Below are 24,555 nucleotides of genomic sequence, written 5' to 3' on the forward strand. Positions count from 1 at the left end.
TTCAGATGAAAAGTTGTATAATCTCACGAAGACTAAATAACAAATTCCAGCCATTTCAGTGGTATATTGAAGCCACAACTTTCAAAATACCGAAAATGCGGAGGTACCTTTCTCTGGGGGCTATATGAAGACGTTTGCCTATACCAACACATTTCAGTAGTGCGATTCTCTAACTCATTTCTTGAGTTACCGACAAAAATCGTCCAAATTAAAACACAAAATTATGAATGAAGAGTTATCTTGCTAGCGGTAGAACTCTACGACTGCTTTTTATTCTTCGCTAATTTACCGAAAAACATCCTTAATTACCGAAATTACAGGCATTTCTATTTTACCGGTATTTGTCGGTAACTCAAAAAATGAGTTAGTGAATCGGACTGCATGTGGAAAGTTGTATACACCCACTCATCGATAAAAATTGTAGTTCCACCTTCCATTTAAAGATGGTTCAAGAGCACCATGTTATTGGTATAGACGTTTTGTATTCACAGAGAGCCCCAAATGCGAAAGCGCGAGGTACTGTCATATGGGAGTTTCGTGACTTGGGGTTCCAAATGTCAATAACGAGTAGTTAAAATTATGTTAAAACTCTCAAAATACCGAAAATCGGAAGGTAACGAAATATGGACCTATGTTGGCAGTTTTTCATGGAGAAGTGAGCACTGGGACCCCCGGGGTTAACGTGTATCCGTAGAGACTATACTGTACCTTTAATCGGGAGGTACTGTTAAATGGGAATGTACCAAAACTTGGGCCGATATAGCTCATCTTCGAACTTGACTTGCCCACGGAATTATTGGAACGCTAGATTGATCACAACAGACGGACTCAGAATTTATCCTGATCAAGAATGAGTTTCAAACGGGAAAAAATCTTAATATACTCTCCACATTTAGGTGGAGGGTATAACATATTTGTCGGAACGTGTATCAAACATTCGAAAATTATGTATATTCGTTATCCATAATCTGAAATTGGTATGATGGGTGATAGTTAAATGTGTGTTTGTGCGTGTGTAAATTATATACGGCGAAAATAATAATTTTTTCCGTTGAACATTGATATATATCTAATTTGTGGACACAAAACCATGAATGTACGTTGCGGTTCTAATCGCAAACTAATGTGTGTACAGCAGAATGTTAACTCAGTATTATTGACCTGCAACATCTACGCATATTGAAAGCTTACTAGGTATGAGTAATTGGAATTCATTTCTTCTGAGGTCATAAATGTACAAACCACAAAATGGAAATAAAAGGATTTTTCTTCCACATTCTGACCATAATCTGCTACTCCGTGGTTGGATGTAATTGAATGGAAATGCAATTCAAACAAAAAACACACCGAAAATGTTCGCTTACCTTTGTAGAGCAGACCACAATTGATACCAAATTCGCTGGAAGTATCAAAGATGTCATGCTGCAAATGTAATTCTATTCGCATGCCTTGATGGGAGCGGGGATTATTGGATTTAGTGGTGTTGTTGTTGTTGACAACATTCGGCATAGTTGTATCAATGTCAACCGTATCGACGGCATCAATCACTGTGGCATCACTAAGAAAATTATCTAGTTGTGAGCGACAGGATTTCAGGGTAGACGTTATGGTACTTTTTGTTGTTGTTGCATACGATGATGATGAGGGCTTTTTATCTTCCTCCTCATCATCCTCCTCTCCCTCCTCCTCCTCCTCCTGTACAACTTGTTCGGAATATGACGAGGACATTACAGATTGGTGTTCCTGCTGTAATATCTGTGAATATTGGTCATTAGCAAAGGTCGTAGCTTGTGGCGTCAGTGGTTTTCCTCCACTGACATATGTTGTTGTCATCTTTGTCTCGACCTCCTTTGTTCGATTAAGCGGGGTCCCTGCATTGTTTTCTGCATCCACTTCTTGTGGATGGTCTTTTTCGGTATTCTTGTCATTTTGAGTTTTTGTTAATTGAAAATTAATTGCTTCGTCTTCTGGATTAGAACTGGGTGTGCTGATTGGTTCATTTGAAGTTTTTACTTCGGCATAATGACCCTTAACCTCCTCATTGTTGTTACTGTGGTCCAAGTCAATGTGTTGCCCTTCAGAGGTTATTGTGAAACTATCATTGGAAGTGGAGGAAGACACGTCTTCGTAGTCTTTGTTTGTTTCATTATTATCCTCACTGCTGTTGTTGTTGTTGTGGGTAAAGATGTTTTTCTTGTTGTTGTTATAATGGCTACCGTCATTTAGAATTTTCTTTACAACTTTTTGCTGTTCTGCTGCAGATACTGTCACTGCTGCTACAGATGATACTGATGCTAATGGCACAGGTGGTCCCGGTGAACGTCCTGGCGCTGGGTCACTGTTCATGTGTCCCACTGTCTGTATTGCATAGAGCCCAAATACTAAAAGGCAAATGACTAATTTCCTCATTATCACTGCAACAACTACAGTTTGTCAACTTCACTTTGTGGGACAAGGAACACTGTGCTGTTGCTGTGCTACGTGCTGGTGCTACAAATGATGGCGGCAACGACGGCGGCGGTGGCAATGATGGTCCACTTTGTTTTAATAGGATTTCCATAGACTTGGACTTTTTTCAGTTGTTGTCGAATTTTGCTTGGTTTGGTTAGCCTGGCTAAAAAATCCTTTTAAATGTCCAGTGAATAATTTTTGTTCGTATGCTTGGTTGTGGGTATTCCTATTCAGGGGAGTTGTTTGTTGTTGTTTTTATTTGCTGTGGTGCTACTCTCATGCAATCCAATTGTTGTCTTCTTTTCACTTTATTTTTTTCATTGACAATGGTTTTATTCCATTTGCGGGCAACAATTGTCCATGCATTCGTATTCGAAACCACAACGTTTGGTGTTATCCTTGTAATTGATTCGCTTGCCGTCGTTTGTATCCTTGTCATTATTCAATTAGGCCTTTGGCGCTTTTAACTTTTAGTGTTGTAGTTATTTGACCATATCAATGTAACGATCGTTCATCTAAAATGAGAGAAAAAAAGGGATTGATAGTTACAAACAGAAGCCAAGGAAAAAAATATGAGAATGCAGTCCTTTGAGGACTATATCATAATGTAGATTCCCAATTTCATGCATGGAAGTTTACTAGCGAAAATTTGGAGGTATAATTCTATGGTGACGTAATAATAATTTTCTATTCTTTGAGATTGATGACAATAATACGATTAAATGCAAAATGTATTATTGTCAATCTCAATATCTCTTATGCCAGACATTGAAAATATAACATGAAGAAATTTTAACTTTTAGGAGAGACAGGTGGTGAAGGAGCTCCTTTTCTCCCTTTTTACCTATAAACTCAAAACATTTCCATGAAGAGTAACGTAAATATTTGTATACCTCAGCCCAGGGCATAATTAATCCGGGTAGAGGCAAGTGTTGTTGTTCAACAAACGTAACAACAACCACATATAAATTTGTTGTTGTAAGCAAAATATAAAAAGTGTCAATAAATAATTTTTATTACAAAAGCAAGTAAGAACTTGTTATACCCTCCACCCTTTAGGTAAACTGGCCAATTAGTTTCCTTTCGTTTATGAAGAACACTAAATACCAAATTCCAGCAATTTTGGAAAAACAATGTGGCTAATTTTCAAAATACCGAAATTCGGGAGGTACCTTTCTATGAGCGCTATATGAAGGCGTGGACCTGTACGGACCAATTTCGAGGGGAAAGTTTTATACCACCAACGAAGACTAAATACCAAATTTCAGCCATTTCGGTGGAATATTGAAGCCACAATATTTAAAATACCGAAAATTGGGATGTACCGCTCTATGGGGATTATACGAAGGCGCGGACTTTACCGCCAAATTTAAAGGGGAAAGTTGAATACCCCAACGAAGACTAAATACCAAATTTCAGCCACTTCGATGGATTATAGTAGCCTTAACCTTCAAAAACCGAAAATCGGGAAGTACAGTTCTATGGGGGATACATATATGAAGGGTGGGCCTACACCGACACATTTCTGGGGGAAGGTTTTATACCAATAAAGAAGACTAAATACCATATTTCCGTCATTTCGGTGGAATTTTTAGGTCACAACTTTCAAAATACCGCAAATCGGGAGGTACACTTATATGGGGGCAATTTAAACGAGTGGTCCAATACCTACAAAATTCGGATGGAAAGTTGTACACCCCCAACGAATACTAAATACCAAATTGCAGCCATTTCGGTGGAATATTGAGGCCACAATTTTTATAATACTGAAAATAAGGAGGTTCATTTCTATGGGGAGATATTAAGGCGTGGACCTGTACCGACAGTTTCTGGGGGAAAGTTTTATACAACCAACGAATACTAAATACCAAACTTTAGCCATTTCGGAGGAATATTGAGGCCACAACCTTCAATATACCGAAAATCGGGAGGTACCGTTCTGTGGGGGCTATTGAGGTCACAACCTTCAAAATACCGAAAATCGGGAGGTAACGTTCAATGGGGGCTATATGAAGACGTGGACCTATACCAACAAATTTAATGTGGAACGTTTTATTCCCCAAATGAAGACTAAATACCAAATTTCAGCCATTTCGGTAGAATATTGAGGCCAAAACCTTCAAAATACCGCAAATGGGGGCTATATGAAGGCGTGGACCTATACCGACAAAATTCTGTGGAAAACTTTTATATCCCCAACGAAGACTAGGTACCAAATTTCAGCCATTTCGGTGTGATAGTGAAGCTAAAACCAGGGGGCAATATCAAAACATCGACCGATATAGCTCATTTTCAATACCAAACATCTTAGGAGTAATATAAACTTCTATACCAAACTGCAAAGCTCTATCTTAAAAATTGCGAGCTGTATCTTGATTTCAACAGAAGGACAGACAGACATGGTTATATCGACTTAGAATTTTACCCTGATCAAGAATATAAATATATACTTTATAGGGTATCCGATGAATATTTCAATGTGTTACAAACGGAATGACAAATTTAATTGTACCCTCGATATTATGGTGGAGGGTATAATAAATGTTTTTAAATTTGACCACAAAATTTTGAAAATCATGAATGAAAATTAGATTCTCTTCTAATCAGAGCTCCGAAATACTCGCTGGAATTCTACTCGCGAGTGAAATTCGAGTGAGTTCGAGCGGGAGCACTCGCGCGAGTTGAAAAAATAGATCGAGTATACTCTATTTTTACTCGGCAATCGCGAAGCATATTTCAGACTTGCTCGTTTTTACTCGCGAGTGAAAAGTGTTTGCGAGTACGAGTATTTGAAGAGTACGAGTTTTGCAAGAGAAAACGACTGGGAATGAAAATGCTCGAAATAGAGTACGAGTTTACTCGAAGAGTAAAATCGATTAAAAAAGAATTGATATATGTATTTTTAGAAAAATGTTTGTGTAGTGTTGGGGACATGTTTATGGGGGTAGTTGAGGGCGAGGAAGTTGATGGGGGCAAATTGTGGGAGGGTATGTTGGGGGGGGACATGTTGAGGGAGGACATGTTGAGGGGGACATGACACTACACAAACATTTTTCTAAAAATACATATATCAATTCTTTTTTACTCGATTTTACTCTTCGAGTAAACTCGTACTCTATTTCGAGCATTTTCATTCCCATACTGTGCCGCCCTCTCTCCATCGCAGAAATTTGTTTCGCTTCGAAACCATTAAGTTATTTTTTGTTCATATGTATGTATGTATGTATATTTATAACTTCATTTGAAGTTCAATGCTAATCCATAAGGTTCATCGAAAAACATAGTGCACCTGGACTAAATGTAAATGAAAGGTGCTTACACCTGTGTAGTTTTTGCGGATTGTGAAACTATAATGTTTGCAGACGAGAAAATTAAAAAAAAATCAATAAGAAAAATTTTTTTAAGTTCGACCAGGCCGATCTAATTAGTTTCCTTTCCAGATCAAAAATTTTAGGTGCAAAAATGTTTCTACCACGGATACTCCAAATGTCTAATCTAACCTAAACAAGTGAGCAAAAGCTTTAGTAGGGACGGTGCCGACTACATATGTGATACCCTACACCGCTACTACTGTGGATAAGCTTTTCACTGGTAAACATTTCTTTTAGGGAGATACTAAAGTTTTCACTCACCCTGGCTTTTATACCAAAATGATTTAGGGCTAACTGAACCAAAATAATTCATAATATTAGATTTGACAACTGTCGACAATCTAATTGGTATTGTTTGAAAGCTTTGCAGAAGAGAAGAAGAAGAGAAGCAGAAGTATTTGCCATTAAAATAAATACTTCAAAATATTAAAATTGGGATAATTTAGAGCTCTGATGTTTTACCATCAATGCCAACACATTTGTTATTAATTTAAAGCTCAGATGGTCTAGTTAAACATTAGGCAAAGACAGCAACAACAATGGAAGCATGCGATTTTGTCATTGTGTTTGAAATGAGTAAAGTTGTGTGTGCGTGTGTGAGTGTGTGTGTGTATGGAAAGAGTAACTTTCAGTGATATCAAAATTGCGGGCTGATGCCTGATGCTGGTCCAGTTTCACTATCAAGCTCTCCCCTTGGAATACGCCCAACAGAAGCAGGGATATCCGCATTGAAATTCTTGATTATTATGGGTTGCTTTTGTTGAAATGCACCCAACCAAGGTTGGGGTACTCGTCATTGTAAAGGTGATCTTTTCTGCTTCAATTGATAGGCTTTGCTTTTGGAATGCTCTTATTAGAAGCGGAGATATTTGCATAAGAATAAAGCAATTCTGAGTCCTGAATATTATTCCACTTTCACCAAAATCAATAGCGTTCTTCCTGTCTGGGACATCATCAGCCTCCAAAGATTCGTAACGATCCGATCAAAATTGCGAACTGTAGCTTGATTACCAAAAAAACATAAAAATGAAAAACGGTATGCTTTATCGACTATTGCGATATCTCCGTTGTTTGACCACATACACCAAATTACATTGCATATTTGTAAAGGCGAACTTTTCTACCATGCTTTGCTTTCGGAATACCCATACTAGGAGCGGATACATTCATATAAGAATAAAACTTTGTATTTTCCCCTCAAAAGTTGTTTGCCCATCCCCTAAATATGATCTGGCCATCACCAAAATCAATAGCATTCTTCTTCACTGGGACCCACATCAGCCACATCAGACGATCCGATCGAAATTTCAGCCTGTAGCGTGATTATAAGGACAGACAGACTGACACACATAGCTAGATCGACTCAGCTCGTCTAGACATTCATTTTGGTATATATAAATATAGGTCTACGACTACTATTTCGATGCGTTACAAACTTTTTGGCCAAAACCAAAATATAAACCAAAAACAAAACATGGACCTATGTTGACGATTGTTATTGAAGAAGTTTTGTGACCACTGAGAACCTCAAATGTAAAATTATAGCTAGTTCGGTTGACAAATTTAGCTCAAATCCTCTGTATATCAAAAATCGGGAGGCACCTTTGAATGAGAACATGGAACTACGTTGACGATTTTTATTGAAGAAGTTTCGTGACCACTGAAAACCTTAAAGGAGAAATTCGGTTAAACATCGCATCTCAAATGGGGGCTATACCAAAACATGGACCTATGTTGGTGATTTTTGGTGGGGAACTTTCGTTATCACTGTGAACCTCAAATGTCAAATCATTGTTAGTTCAGTTAAAATTTGTAGATAAAATCCTCAAAATAACAAAAATTACCGTTATATGGGGGCTATACCAAAAACATGGACCTATATTGACGATTTTTGGTGGAGAAGTTTCGTGGCCACTGAGAATCCCAATTGTCAAATTACAGCTAGTACTGTTGATAACACGGTCCGACAGCCAAAATGACACATGAACCGGACTATGCACGTCTGAAGCTATAGGCAAAATGGAGTAAAATGGCAGCTAGTTGTCAAATTACAGCTAGTTCAGTCAAAAATTGTTGCTAAACGCCTCAAAGTACCTTATATCGGAAGGTACCGTTATATGGGGGCTACAGCAAAACATATAAGTTTTTTGGTCACTAGGAACCCTAAATTTCAAATTATAGCTAATTCGGTCTGAAAATGTGGCTAAAAACGTCAAAATACTTTAAATAACACAGTACCGTTATATGGGGACTATACCAAAACATTAACCGATATAGTCCATCATCGAACTTGACCTGCCAGCAAACAGAAGACGACTCTCCCAAAATTTTAGCGTACTATCTCCATTTCTGTGAATGCTACAGTGATTACAACAGACAGACGGAGTCATTATTTTACTCTGATTAGGAATATACATATGGGAATTTCTGAGTGAAATCGGACCCTTTTTCAAAATGAAGTTTTTGATTTCATTTCCTTTATTTTTTTGCTGTGGTGATGCTGTTTATCAGCAAAACATTTTAGTATATTTCCAGATTTTTTTTTACTAACGGTTCCAGAATTCTGTAAAAACTATGTATATGCAAAGAAATACTCGTAACTTCTTCATTATACACGGTGCGCCTTAACTAATATTAAAAGGAAGGTGCTTACACCTGGGAAGTTTTTGCAGATTCTGAAACTACAATGCTCATAGATGAGAAATATCAAGAAACCAAAAAATAAAATCGCCGGAGAGATTTTTAAATAAATAGCGATTTAAGTTCACATTTTTAGACATTGAGACACTGACTGTATCGCCTCCTTATGAAACAATATCATGCTCAGTGCGCCTTAACTACCTTTTGAACTTCTATATCTCAAAAACGGTAAAACCTATGAAAATGTCATAAAGGCCAATCTTGTGAATAGTTTTCACTGCTACAACATTTTCTTTAGGCCCATTCACATGGGACTCGCGGTTTCCAAGCAAAATCGTGAAAACCTAAAGAACCCTTAAAAATGTGAGCTTAAATCGCGAATTATTTGAAAATCCTTCCGGCGATTTTTTTTTGTTTCTTGATATTTCTCATCTATTGTAGTTTCAGAATCTGCAAAAAATTCCAAGGTGTAAGCATCTTCCATTTAAATTTGGTTAAGGCAAGTGTATATACCCATGATTTGAACAAATCTTTTTTTTTTTATATTTTTTGGTGATATGTCAGCTATTTAATAAAAAATAGAAAAAAAGACAGCACAGTGGGCATTGATACAATTTTAGTAATTTAATATTTAAAACCAAATTTTAACAATGATTGTACTCTTCGATTTTATTGAAATTTTTTGTATTAAACTACGATTAATTACAAAATAGCCAATACATTTTTTTCTTGATACCAGTGTGAAATATTTTAAATTTTTAGTCATATTTCTCCAATTAAAAATTAGAGCTTACTTAATTTATGATTTATCTTATGTGTGTCCTTATGTATTTTGAAATATCTGACTATGCTTAATAAATTTTTTTATACACATTATTTAATAGTTCGAACTTAAAGAGCGAAATATTTATTTCCTCACTTCCCTTATTTTCGAAAAGCGTTAGCCTTTTTAATAGCCTTGACTATGTTTTAATTATGTATCGATTTACAATAAAATATAATTGCACATTGCTACGAATTACATTCATTCACGTTGGAGTCATTCAATTCATTATAACACAATTCAGATGGCAAACTAGCCTTAATGCAATTACAAATTCCACCAACAACTATAACAAACGTGGCAGCAGCATCGACATCAAGCAGCCAAACATTTTCAATCTGCTCGTGCATACTCAGCTCGTTTTCTGTACCATTCTTAACAAATTGTGACCAAGTGGAAAATAACAGAAAAAACGCAAACTTTTTTCTCATTAGAGTTACATAGCAGCGAGAAGGGTCACAGAGTGAGTCGTATAGCTCCAATTCCAAATTGCAGTCTACTTAGTTTGCCATTAAAATTCTCATATTTCAAAGTTGGCTTAATTTAATGAAAATTTGCTATATTATTAAGTGTGTTGCAATTGCAGTGGCACATTGTAATGGAATGTTTTAAAACAATTTTACAAACGCTGTCGATGTGGAAGAGCTATTGTAAACGGCTTGGATTCAAGTCTATTATTTTGTGCAAATACAAGGAAAGTTACAAACATAGGAGGATACAAGATTATTTGTTTTCAGTCACACGTTCGAAGTCCACCCATAACAAAACCATAAGAAAGAACCCAGTCGTTGTGTTGGCAAACAATCATTGTCACTATCGATGGAACAACACTAATCGATTAAGTAATCGATTAGTGTTGGGCAATCGAGCGATTCAAGGAATGAGGAACCAGTCCTTTTGCTCATTTTATTTCAATATTACATTTCAGTCTATCATTTTCTTGTGAATATCGTTTAGGATTTAATTAATGATGCGAAGATCAAAGATCAATACGTCGCACAGTGTTTCAGAAATCGATTTTTGTGACCAAAACCCCAATTTTTTATCGTATCCGACTGTTTATATCTATATGGGAATCGATAGTAAACATATTGAAACTAAAGAACAAGAAATTAGGTCAGGGCGACATGAACTATTTATATCCTCCACCATCACTGTATTGAAGTAAATATGAACATTTGGTAACTACTAAGCTCTTTTTCTACGTTAAGTATAATTCCATGGAGGAGAATAATATCTTAACTGTTGATAACACCGTCCGACAGCCAAAATTACACATGAACCGGACTACACACGTCTGAAGCTATAGGCAAAATGGAGTAAAATGGCACTTAACATTTTTCGTTTTCTCATCCTGTTGACCTTTTAAATAAATAAATAAATAAATAAATAAATAAATAAATAAATAAATAAATAAATAAATAAATAAATAAATAAATAAATAAATAAATAAATAAATAAATAAATAAATAAATAAATAAATAAATAAATAAATAAATAAATAAATAAATAAATAAATAAATAAATAAATAAATAAATAAATAAATAAATAAATAAATAAATAAATAAATAAATAAATAAATAAATAAATAAATAAATAAATAAATAAATAAATAAATAAATAAATAAATAAATAAATAAATAAATAAATAAATAAATAAATAAATAAATAAATAAATAAATAAATAAATAAATAAATAAATAAATAAATAAATAAATAAATAAATAAATAAATAAATAAATAAATAAATAAATAAATAAATAAATAAATAAATAAATAAATAAATAAATAAATAAATAAATAAATAAATAAATAAATAAATAAATAAATAAATAAATAAATAAATAAATAAATAAATAAATAAATAAATAAATAAATAAATAAATAAATAAATAAATAAATAAATAAATAAATAAATAAATAAATAAATAAATAAATAAATAAATAAATAAATAAATAAATAAATAAATAAATAAATAAATAAATAAATAAATAAATAAATAAATAAATAAATAAATAAATAAATAAATAAATAAATAAATAAATAAATAAATAAATAAATAAATAAATAAATAAATAAATAAATAAATAAATAAATAAATAAATAAATAAATAAATAAATAAATAAATAAATAAATAAATAAATAAATAAATAAATAAATAAATAAATAAATAAATAAATAAATAAATAAATAAATAAATAAATAAATAAATAAATAAATAAATAAATAAATAAATAAATAAATAAATAAATAAATAAATAAATAAATAAATAAATAAATAAATAAATAAATAAATAAATAAATAAATAAATAAATAAATAAATAAATAAATAAATAAATAAATAAATAAATAAATAAATAAATAAATAAATAAATAAATAAATAAATAAATAAATAAATAAATAAATAAATAAATAAATAAATAAATAAATAAATAAATAAATAAATAAATAAATAAATAAATAAATAAATAAATAAATAAATAAATAAATAAATAAATAAATAAATAAATAAATAAATAAATAAATAAATAAATAAATAAATAAATAAATAAATAAATAAATAAATAAATAAATAAATAAATAAATAAATAAATAAATAAATAAATAAATAAATAAATAAATAAATAAATAAATAAATAAATAAATAAATAAATAAATAAATAAATAAATAAATAAATAAATAAATAAATAAATAAATAAATAAATAAATAAATAAATAAATAAATAAATAAATAAATAAATAAATAAATAAATAAATAAATAAATAAATAAATAAATAAATAAATAAATAAATAAATAAATAAATAAATAAATAAATAAATAAATAAATAAATAAATAAATAAATAAATAAATAAATAAATAAATAAATAAATAAATAAATAAAATAAAAAATCACTTCGTTTTCCCCATCACTTACACTTTCGCGGTTATGGGCCCACAAAAGTTTGAGGACTTGTTGTCAAAAGGGACCATTTTGTCACGCTCATATCTTCTAAACAGCTAATAATTTTAATTTGTTCTCGGAGGCAACGCTGTAGCTCCTGTCTTAAAGAACAAATTCTGAACACATAAAATCCACCAAACCTCATATTTTCTTTACAATTTTTCTATGGGTTTGGTATACAGATATCAAACTGATCAAAATTGAAGCAAATAGCCAACTACAAAAATTTTCCTTATATTACTAATGGCCAAAACAGCAAAACAAGTGCGATTTTTATTCTTTTTCATTGTTATTGGTCCATAGATACTAAACCGCTCATAATTGAAGAAAACAATCAACAACAATAACGTAGAAAGGATATCAGTTAACAACTTTCTGGAATATACGAATTGTCTGAGAACGGTCCATCTATCACAAAATGATCAATTTGATTTCTTGTTTTTTGATCTGGAGACAGCCAGGTACCCTTATGAATATCGAGATGATTAAATCTGGTACTGCTAACTACCATGTTTTTTGCAGCTGCAAAGTCTATCAGCCTCATACCATTGTCAGATTTTTCACTATGGAGACTGAAATTCCCGACTGTTGGGCCAAAGATATTCTCCTTTCCAATTTTGGCATTAAAATCGTCTAGAAAAATTTTAATGTCATGGGCAGGGCAACGGTCATATGTTTCTTCTAAGCGCTCGTAAAATATATCTTTGGTCTGTTCGTCCTTTTCTTCAGCGGGAGCATGCGCGCAAAAAAGCTGGGGTGAAGCTGGATACCAGATGTTTTAGTCTCCGACTAACTACAAATCCTCAACCAAACTCATGCTTTACGTCATTGCAGCTATAATACAGTGCGTCAACCTTAGGTGTTGTTGTGACGCCTTTCCCAATCCATCGTATTTCCTGTATGGCAGTAATATCGGCCTTGTACTTTTTAAGTACGTCTGCCAATGCGAAGACTGCACCTTCTCTATAAAAAGTGCGAACATTCCAGGTGCAGATTCGCAGATCATGGTCCTTAAAACGTTTGCGGGGTTCGTCAACTTTAGAGGGGTTCGTTTTTCTTTTCTTTCGTTTTTTTCATAGTAGGCTGGTTTTTTAGGAAGGGTTACAAACCCGACACCCAAACCCAAGTTTTTAACGTTCTTATGGGTGAACGCGCGGCACACGTTAGCTCACTACCTTTAACGGGTGTTAAAGGCAGTTCCACAGGTGACACCAGGGGAGGTCAGAGTCAACTTGAGATGAAAGAGGGACCCAGATAAATCTTGGGCTTTGCCATGTTAAAAACGGTCAGGACCGTTCCTTGGTATCTTACATCAACTACGTCATATTTTTTGAAAAAAAAAAAAACAACAATGGCAGGATGTTTTCAACGGATTTTAATTCTTCAAGGACATTTTTGATATTCTTGTTATCCTTCAATCCAATAATTTATAATTATTATATAAAGCCAATACTCTCCTCTTTAATGTGACACCAACACCTGCATCGTGCGATGAGTACAAGTATATAACATATTGTTTTTGAAAAGGTCAACAGAATGAGGATATGAAAAATGTTAAGACCCATTTTACTCCATTTTGCCTATAGTTTCAGACGTATATAGTTCGGTTCATGTGAAACGAAATTTTTTGAAAATTGTCGGACGGAGTAATCACTTTATATTGACAAATTTTTGTGTGGAGGTTTTCTACCTATTGAGATCCCGAAATACCTTCAGAAGGACAATGTAGCAACATTCTTTAAAAGAGATCATCCTTGTTCTTTCTATCCTCTGACTAAACTATATACCAAATTACAGCAATCTCGGTTCGAAAATTTGACAAAAAATACCTAAAATTGAGCCATACCGGTCCAGGGGGGTTTGGCTAAAATCCATATATGTGTACATAAGGCTCAAAACGTCCTAAATAAAATTTCATTTAGGGGGTAGGCATTTCAAAAACAAGCTTTGTCTTTTTTTGGGCAGTCCTAATATTTATGGATAGTTTTTTGCGAGTAAATTTTCTATCTTCTGGGAACACAAACGAAGACTGAATACCAAATTTCAACCATTTCGGGATATTGAGGCAAATTACCGTTCTACGGGGCTATATGAAGACGTCGACCTATACATAGAAATTTCAGGTGGAAATTTGTAACCCCCAACGAAGACTAAATACCAAACTCCAGCCATTTCAGGGATATATTAAAGCCACAACCTTCAAAATACCGAAAATCGGGACGTACCGTTTAGTGGGGGCTATATGAAGACGTGGACCTTTACCTACAAATTTCAGGTGGAAAGTTTTATACCCCTAACGAAGACTAAATACCAAATTTAACCCATTTCGGTGGGATATTGAGGCAAAATACCTAAAAACGGGACGTACCGCTCTATGGGGTCTAAATAGACGTGGACCTATACATAAAAATTTCAGATTAAATACCAAATTTCGGTCATTTCGGTGGGACATTGAGGATAAAACCTTTAAAATACCGGAAAACGTCCTATGAGGGCTATATTAAGACTTTGACCTATACCGACAAATTTCAGGTGGAAGGTTGTATACCCCCAACAAAAACTTAATACCAAACTCCAGCCACTTCAGTGGTATATTAAGTTCTATGGTGCTATATGAAGACGTGGACCTATACACGCAAATTTCACGTGGAAAGTCTTATACCACTAACGAAGACTAAACACCAAATTGCAGCCTGTTCGGTCGGATATTGTGGCAATTTGCCGAAAATCGGTAATTACCGTTCTATTGGAGCTATATGAAGACGTGGACCTATACCGACAAATTTCAGATGGAAAGTTTTATACCCCCAACGAGGACTAAATACCAAATTTCAATCATTCGGGGTGATATTTAGGTCACAACATTCGAAATATCGAAAATCGGGGGGTGCCACATTCTACGGAGGCTATATCAAAACGTGGATCAATATAGAAAATTTTTAGTACCAAATATAATTAATACCAAAGTAATAGAAACTTCTGTACCAAATTATGAAGTTCTATCTTAAAAATTGCGAGCCGAATCTTGACTTCAACAGAGGGATGGACGGACAGACGGAAATGGCTACTTAGACTTAGAATTTTATGCTGATCAAGAATATATACTTTATAGGGTCTCCGACGAATATTTCGATGACTTATAAACGGAATGACAAATTTAATTATGTATACCCTGCATATTATGGTGGTTGATTTTGTGTTCAATTCTTTTTGTTAAGTAGGTGGCATTTTAGCCTTTCACCACCATTCATCGAGCTCTTTGGGTTTATGGTCGGTCTATGGAGCACACATCGACTCGGATCACTACCTTTTCGCAACAAGCATATGTACCCTATTAAAGGAGCACATTAAGTCCCAACAGATACAACGCGGAAGTTGGACATCGGCAATCTGCAATCGCAACAGCATATTCCACTCAACGGTCCCATATTCCACTACCATGTAAGGTTGCAAAGTATTGTCCACACCATGTCTCTACCTTTGGAAATTTTTAGCTAGTAAAAGGGACATTACGCATTTCTTCTATTTTGACTGGACTACCTACGCATTGAACAGAAAGGTGCAATATGAAACGTAGTCCTCCACCTCCACTCCTTAATTGATTTTTCCTCAATGCATTGTAACCAACCATCACAACGCTGTAAACTGTCATTGTTGATTTGCTTTCCTGCACCGCCGACTCATAAAATGACTATTTCCTCGATCTTACTGTCTGTCCATTGTCATTAAATTGCGTACTGGGTGTGCGGTTGCTGTTTGCGGGGACTGCGGGAAGTCTGGTATTCTGATGACGAATACGACGCACTGAGTGCTGTTTTCACATAGTTCCTCACATAGACGAGTCTACAGCAACCACTGATGTGCAACCACCACTTCCGATATATATATGCTGATACCAACACAGAAAAACAACACAACTACAAACATATGAACACTGAGGTGGCAGCCGATGCGAGGAACTCTCAGCTATTGTGGTTCTAGGTCAGTTCGGTATTGCAGAACCCGCAACCGTGGGACAATAAATATAAAATTTAAGATCAGATTCTTTAACTGTCGTCCTTTGAAATACAACCGAACAGACTGGGAATTGAGGCCAACGCCCTTATATTGCTTGTCTAAAAATCGCTTATCTGTGTAGGCCAATCAGTTGTAAATTGTGCGTTACGCCTTTTGGCCTTTCAGAAAAATTTGGGAATTTTAGGGACGATATAATTTTTCCAAATCGTTGGTATACAATACTAGCGAAATCGACAAAGAGATCACAGATTCAATCTCAACAGCAAAGAAATAACTTAAACCTTTCGAAAGTCGAAAGACGCTCAGCTAAAAACCAAGTTGATGGTATCGACATATAATGCGCCCGTAGAACTCGGACACCCTATAGAAGTTAGTACCTAAAATTTTGAGGTAGCTAGGGCTTCGACTTCTGAAAAACACATATAATTCGAATGAGAATTTAATCTTGCCAAACAACCGAACATAAATTAAGACAGAAGTTCATTTTTTACATTTTGGAGCACAAAATTCAAATACGCACGCATTTAAGAAGTTCATATTCGAGAAAGAATTAATTCAAAAAAACCATTTAGTTAACATTATTTGATGTTCAGGAATAATTCAGTTGCATAACTACATGTAATCTACATTTCACGATAATGTTTTATTTATTTGATTTGATGTAAATTTAATTCTCTGAGATTTACATAAGGACAAGTAAAACAAATACATTCCCCCGCCTCCTACAAAAACACGAACGGAAGAGATGTAGGAAAAACAATTGAAGTAAATAATAAATTTCACATCAGTCATCCTGCACGTAAAAACTGTGCCATAACAAAGATTAGCATAAATTAAATTTTGAGCGCTGTTTTATTTTTCTTGTTTTTGTATATTTGCCTCGGCATTTTTTTTTTGCGTTTGTCCAAGCACGTAAATTCTTTGAACAGGATATCTGTCATGTCCCCTTAGGATGAATGGTAAGTAACATCTGAAGTTTATTTTTATTTAATCAATTCTTCCTATACTGAATAAATTACTAATACCAACAGAAAAGGTCATAGTTCAATTGAGTTTATGCAGACTTGTTGTATATTTCCTTCGGAGAAAACAATGCTGGTTGGTTTTACGTATTTTTTGGGGGAAAAGTAAATAAACTTTGACCTTTACATACAAATATCGGAAACTGTGAATGTTTAGAAATTTAGTTTGAAGCTGAAACAACGTAGAACAGGCTTTGTCGCGTTGCAAAGTTTAAAATAATTCAATTGCAAATAACTTAGATAACTTCTAACAGAATTTTTGAATTTAGGGTTTAAGAATCTAGGTATAATTATAAGCATTTTCCAGAAATGAGAAACCCCAAAGTCTATATATATGGTAGGACAGTAAGATCAGCAGACTATTTTGCTGTCTGACCTCTGTTCGCTATATATTTTGTTAAATTTTTGTTTTTTTTTTTTTAACAACTTTGTTCATTGTTTATTTTATAACTTTTATTTTGTTTGTTGGGTAGTTGTTACATAAATAAATTCAAGGGATGCCACCAACATTTTTCGTTTTCTTTCGCGAGTTTTCAGTGCGGCTCCGAGTAACAATGACAATATAAATCGTTAATAGCACAAAATCATTATATTGAACATTAGACTGAACCGAAATAACAAAATTTCTTTTTTTAACTCCTAGACAGAGGAAAAAAGTCGAATCAAAATCAACACCGTCAACATGAGCACAGGCGTGCTCAATTTGACCACGTATGGTATCATTTTTGCTCTGGGTATACCCCCTAAATTTTTCCCATTCGATCCAAAAACCTTCTTCTTCTTTATTTGCCTATTCGATTTTCGAATGTTGGCGACAAAAATGCAAATATAAGTATAGTATTACAATAGTTTGAATTATTAAATATTGTTTATAATATCGGCAAAAGTCTCTCTGTTTCTAGCTTCGCTTAGCAGGTTTATGACGTCACGTATGCCGGTCCATTCTTGGATGTTGTTGATCCACAGAAGTTGTTTCCTCTCTCTTGTAGGCCTTTCTTCAAAGTTTACACGGATAATACTTTGCAGCAGTTTGTATTTTTGATTTCTCATAACGTGTCCCAAGTATGATGTTTTTCGTCTCTTTATGTTACACTGTGCAACATTTTTAAAATGATCTTGTGCAAACAATTCGAACCCAAGATTTTTTGAAAGTGCAGACCCAAACGACAAGAAACCCTAGTTTGGTTTTGTTGTGTCAGATCCAGCTCGGATTTTATGGCCCCATATAAACATGGTTAAATATCGAGTTTTTAAAGAAATTCGGGGCTATATCTCTGAAACCAATCCGAATCTTCTTCTGACCTCTGAAGCAAATTTGTAGATAAGGACAAGAAAAACGTATTTGGAGAATTAATAAACTCGAAAAACTACACTTATTGCCTCATATGTATTTCAAAATATATGCAAAAATTACACAATTTTTATACATTTTGCACCGTATCTCCAAAACCGTTAATTTTTTCTGAATATTTTCTTTTGGAAAAATATTTCCTGGAATGTTATACACAAGTCTTCAGACAATGTCATTGCTGTAAAATGCCTCTATGCCATTGTTTTCAGTACATTTTTCAACGACGATTTAATAAAAATGTCAATAATGTAGTGAAATCGGAAATGCGAGAATTAACTGTTGGTGTGAACTGTGTTTGAAATACGTGTTGTAAAAGATATGATGCAAAATACTGCTGAAACAACATGAAGTAAGCATTTTAGAGTTTCAGAATGTTCTAAAGAATTGTTGAGAACTTTATTTGGGAGATTCTTGCAAAAGGTTACTTGGTTCAACTCCCAATAGTTTAGCCGACACTGACCAGAATTTAAGCAATTATGTAAAATTTTCTATATTTTATAGATTTTGATGCCCTAGATGGAGTTTTTCTTATGTGGTTTTTTCAAAAGAAAAGTTCTACTAGTTTAGTGCTACAATATTGCTACGGACAGCAAGGCCAAATTCCTATTCGTTTCTGAGATAAAGGCCTGATAAATGCTAAAAAGTGTAGATTTAGCCCGGTTTAGATGAGGCCATAAAATCCGAACTGGATCTGACAGGACAAAACCCTACTAGGGTTTTTATAGTCTAAATAAGTACTTTCAAAAAATGCATACCAGAAGTTGTTTGCATTTTTAGTGTTGCATAGTGTTATTCAACAGCTCTTTTTCTCTGTGTAATCTTCTGAGAACTTCATTATTTGATATGAAGTGTGTCCACGATATTTTTAGGATGCGTCGACATGTCCACATTTCAAAGGCTTCGAGTTTTTTCATATCTACGGATTTTAAGGTCCATGTTTCCACGCCATATAATCGGACAGACCATACATATGTTTTAATATATCTTATTTTAGTTTTTAAGTTTACATTATGGCTTGTAAAGACTATTTTTATTTTTAAAGAATGTGTCTCTAGCCATTTCAATCCTGCAGGCTATTTTTTAGAAATGTCCCATTCGTTGTTGATTATAACTCCCAGATATTTAAAGCTTTGGACTCTTTCCACATTTATTTAATTTAATTTTTAATGGGGCCGCATTAGTATATGTATGACGTTTACTGATGACCATGTATTTCGTTTTGTTGATATTAATTTTAAGACCGTATTTTTCGCTGCAAGTGGTCAGTCTGTTGGCGAGTTCTTGAAGTCCTGACATATTATCAGCTATAAGAGTGGTGTCATCGGCATACCTTATGTTGTTAATGAACGTTCCATTTACATATATTCCTTTCCGGATATCATTTATCGATTCTTTGAATATTCGTTCAGCGTATATATTGAAAAGTAGAGGGGACAGGACACAACCTTGTCTAACACCTCTAGAAATATTAATATTTTCAGTCAGTTCGCCATTGACGTTGACTTGCGCTGTTTGGTGCCAGTACAAACTTTTTATGCATTCAAGCTCCTTGCCTTCTACTCCAATGGACAATCAAATCTCTATAATTTTGTCATGTTGGACCGTGTCAAATCAATAGAGCATTTTTGAACTAACGCTTGTAAGGCGAATAAAGCTTCGCGGGTTCCCATCCCATCTTTAAAACCAAACTGGGTGGTCCCCATTGCGTTTTCACATTTCCGGTAAATTCTGGAGTGAATAATCTTTACAAATATTTTGAGTGCGTGGCTCATTAGACTAATTAATCGATAGTCATTACAAAATTTTGGACGAGTTTTCTTAGGAATGGTTATAAAAATGGATGTGAGCCAATCTTTGGGATATTTACTAGTTTAGTAAACATAATTAAAAAATTTCGTCAGAAGGTTAATGTTTTCACCATCAATTAACTTTAACAATTCGGAAGGAATCTCGTCTGGTCCACATGCTTTTTTATCTTTTAGCGCCTTTACTGCTGTTTCAACCTCCGTTCTAGTGATATATGTCCCAGATAATTGTTGATCTACCGGCCTTTCGTAGATGGGCCGATTTTCGTCAGTAAAAAGGATTTTTATATACTTGCTCCATATGTTTTTCTTGTCTATAGTATCCAAAACAGGTTCATTATGTTCATTGTATAGTACTTTAGGTATTCCTCTGTTGTATATTCATTCCAGCAGCCTCCTTAATTTTTTTATGAAGATTGAAGTCGTCATGTAATTGTTGCAATATCTCTATTTTTCTGCATTGATCATTAAGATATTCATTTTTGGCATGGCGTATATTAATCTGTATTTCTCTATTTATTTCGTAGTACAGTTCGTAATTCGAATTCTTATATTTTCGCCGTTCTTCCATTAAGTCCAGTATTTGTTTTGTCATCCAATCTTTTCTTTGTGGCTTTTCTGTATAGGACAGATTATTGTCAGCAATAGTTTTAATGGCACATTTTATGGATTCCCAAATATTTTCTCTATTTTCATTGTTGACTGAGGTTTGTTCGTGGCTTAAAAGTTGTTTAACATTGGCTCCAACTGTTTGATCCTGTAGTTTCTGTATATCAATATTTTTCTTTTGTTTGGTCCGCTTAGCATATGCAGAAATTAATATTAATATTAAAATTAGACATTAATAGGTTATGATCCGAAGGCACGTCCGACCCCGGGTAGTCGACGTCTTTTTTATGCTTGAGCTAAAGCGCTTGTTTATAAGAATATAATCGATCTGATTTCTAATAACATTCTCATTTCTGTCAAGTGGCGATTTCCATGTATAAAGACGTCTTGCAGGCAAGCTAAACAAGGTGTTAGTTATTATCATTTTGTATTCTCGACAGAATTGTACAAGTCTGTCACTTCTTCCGTTTCCTGATCCTAAACCGTATTGACCCGTAATTCCAAGAACCATGTGTTTTCCCACTTTCGCATTAAAATCACCTTGGATAATGGTAATTTCGTGAGATTTTGTTAATCTTAGTAAGTCATTGATTTCTTCATTAAAGTTTTCTATTTCATCTTTGCTTTTGTCATCAGTGGGAGCATATACTTGAGTTATATTTATTTTTACTGGTTTTGTGTCGAGTTGTATAAACATAGTTCGGTCCGATTGCGGTATGTAATCTGTTACGAATCTTGCTATACTTTCCTTCATGATTATTCATACCCCATTCCTATGGTTTCTGTCCAGATTTCCAGAATAAAAGATTTTAATGTTTTGCGAAGTGAAATCTCCACTATCAGGCAACCAAGTTTCGCACACTCCTAGTATATCTATATTCAGTTTTTGTTGTTCCGATATTTAAAGTATTTATTGTTTTACCTCCGGGGATTCTTAGCACCCTCTCGTTTCCGAAGAATGAGGGCCGTATATTGTTGTTCATATTCATAGAAGCATGGTTTACAAGGGATCTTACTTCAGTGGTTTCCCGTTGCCTTTTGAAGGGTTTAAAGTTTTCCGTCTACATATTCAGCCGCTCCAATGGAGTACAGACGCTGTTTGCTGCCGCCAATTTTTGGTCAGACGCTGCCATTTTCCTTTTGTTTTTTGGTTCGCCCCGCATATTTTATTTTTGCGGTACCCATCATATCTGATGAGCGTTCCCCTATCCACCACCTGGGGAGGCGTCCGATGGGAGAAAAAAGTGAAAAAAATAATTCCGCACGGACCAAAAACCTTATATATGAAATTTTATGGCGATCGGTTAACATTAACCAGTGCCAACCTAGCGATCTTGGTTTCCATAGTAAATTATATGGGTTTCATTTTCACGAAAATTCTCTAAATGCCGTATTAATGGTACAATCGATGAAAAAACTTTACCAGCTCATTGTTAAAATGAACTGTTAACGATAACACATAGTAATTCGTGTGGGGGTCAAAGGTGAATTTTTATGGAATTACCCTAATTGCTGCAATTAATATCTAATCGAAATTTTACCAGTTCATTGCTGTGGCTAAAAACGAATTCTACAAAAATTTATTATGATTGACTAACTGGAACCCTTGCCCACTGACCCATAATTTTTTCTTTAGTACAACAAGACCTCGTATTGCGTCGTTGATACCTTAAAAAAAAAAAAACAAGTAAAAAAGTTAAGTTCGGGCGGACCGAACCATAATATATGGAAATTGTTTGTGATCACTGTGAACATTAAATGTTAAATTGCAGGTATTGCGGTCAACAATTGTACTTAAAATCTCCACAGTACCGAAAATCGGAAGGTACCGTTATATGTGGGATATACCAAAACGTGAGTCGATATAGCCCATTATCGGACTTGACCTGCCCATGGAAAAAAGATACTCGGGTGCAAAAATATATCGCTCTAGGTCAATTAGAGTGATTACAACAGACGGACATGGCAAGATCGTCTTAGAATTCTATCCTGATCAAGAATATATATACTATATAGGGTCGAAAATGATTAGTTCGATGTGTTACAAACAAAATAACAAACTTAATATACCCTCCATACTATGGTGGGGGGTATAAAAACTACTCATAGAAATTCGAACGACGCATAATGAAAATTGGTATTAACTAATCAACGACACAACTGCGAAAACGACGCAAGCTGAAACGACGCAAAGCGATGTCTTGTTGTAATTGTATGGGGAGTTCCATTGGACAACAAAGGCGAATTTTCACGAAATCCCTCTACAGGCCAATATAACACTTCATTGCTCAGTCAGTCAGCATATTCCAATTCTTTTAATAATAAGCCTTGACGTTGCGGAAAAACTTAGTACTGACATAAACGAAAGGAAACTACTCGTTCCATTTTACTTTAATGCCAACCGTGGAGGAGGGTATAGGCCCAGCAAAACTTATCTCCGTTCATACGTGTTACTTTTTACTTGCTTTTTGGAGCAATGCCGAATCTGTTTTGTAGACAGACAGATCCAATTTCTAAAAACTCTTATTATACTCTATACCACTTTATGGTAACGGTTATTATGTTTTTGTGCATTTGTATGTAACGAGATTGACCCATAGTTCCTTTTAGTGATATACATAGAATCAATTTCTATTTGTTTTGGTAAAAATCGGTTCAGATTTGGATATAGCTCTTATATTAGCTATTCAGAGCGACATGCTCTTATTATTTTATTTTATTTTATTTTATTTTATTTTATTTTATTTTATTTTATTTTATTTTATTTTATTTTATTTTATTTTATTTTTTTATTTTATTTACTTGCAGACCACTGTCCGCGTTGCACTATGTCGCGAGTTCATATTAAATATGTCCAAAAATAGAAGGATTTATCGTAGGTGTATCAATTTTGGTACACGTACTTATTATTGACTTACAATCTCCAGGACAAAAAACTGGGATGGTCGTTCCACGTTTTGAAATAGCCTCCATAGAACCGGATCTCCCTATTTTCGGTATTTTGAAAGTTTTAGTCACAATGACCAACCTAAATGACTGAAATTTGGTGGTTAGTCTTCGGCAGAGGAATGAAACATTCCAACAGAGAAATACGGGTGTAGATCCACGTTTTGATATAGCCCCCATAGAACAGTACCTCCCGATTTTCGGTATTTTGAAGTTTTAGCATCATTATTACACCGAAATTGCTGAAATTTGGTATTTAGACTTCGTTGGTAGTATAAAACTTTCACTTAGAAATTTGTGGGTATAGGTCCACGCCCCCATTACGTACCTTATAAGCCTACAAAAATACATGATGATCGGTCCGATATGCTAATATTTTTTCCAAAAATAATATTTGAAAAAACTTTAACGGTGTTGACATTAGAACATTTTGAACAAAAACGTGGAACACCCTCCCCATGTTACCATATCTGTCAATTTTGATGAAATTTGGAATATGTGACGGAATTAGGTCTAGAAGTAGATGTCCCAAATTATATTGAAATCCGTCGACATTTGGATATACCTCCC

General features: G+C 33.9%; 1 protein-coding gene across 12 annotated transcripts in view; it reads right to left on the reverse strand.

Moving 5' to 3' along the window:
* The window catches only part of LOC141397476 (uncharacterized), a 655,384-nt gene that overhangs the window by 160,495 nt on the left and 470,334 nt on the right, over positions 1–24,555 (reverse strand). For all 12 annotated transcript variants that reach the window (XM_073973773.1, XM_073973783.1, XM_073973777.1 and 9 more), the window contains one exon: positions 1,365–2,966. In XM_073973773.1, coding sequence (XP_073829874.1) covers positions 1,365–2,409 — 1,045 coding nt within the window. In that variant the 5' untranslated portion in view covers positions 2,410–2,966. The remainder of the gene's footprint in view (positions 1–1,364; positions 2,967–24,555) is intronic.

This window comes from Musca autumnalis, unplaced genomic scaffold (genome assembly GCF_047663935.1).
Source record: "Musca autumnalis isolate F117 unplaced genomic scaffold, ASM4766393v1 scaffold_3, whole genome shotgun sequence".
NCBI lineage: Eukaryota > Metazoa > Arthropoda > Insecta > Diptera > Muscidae > Musca > Musca autumnalis.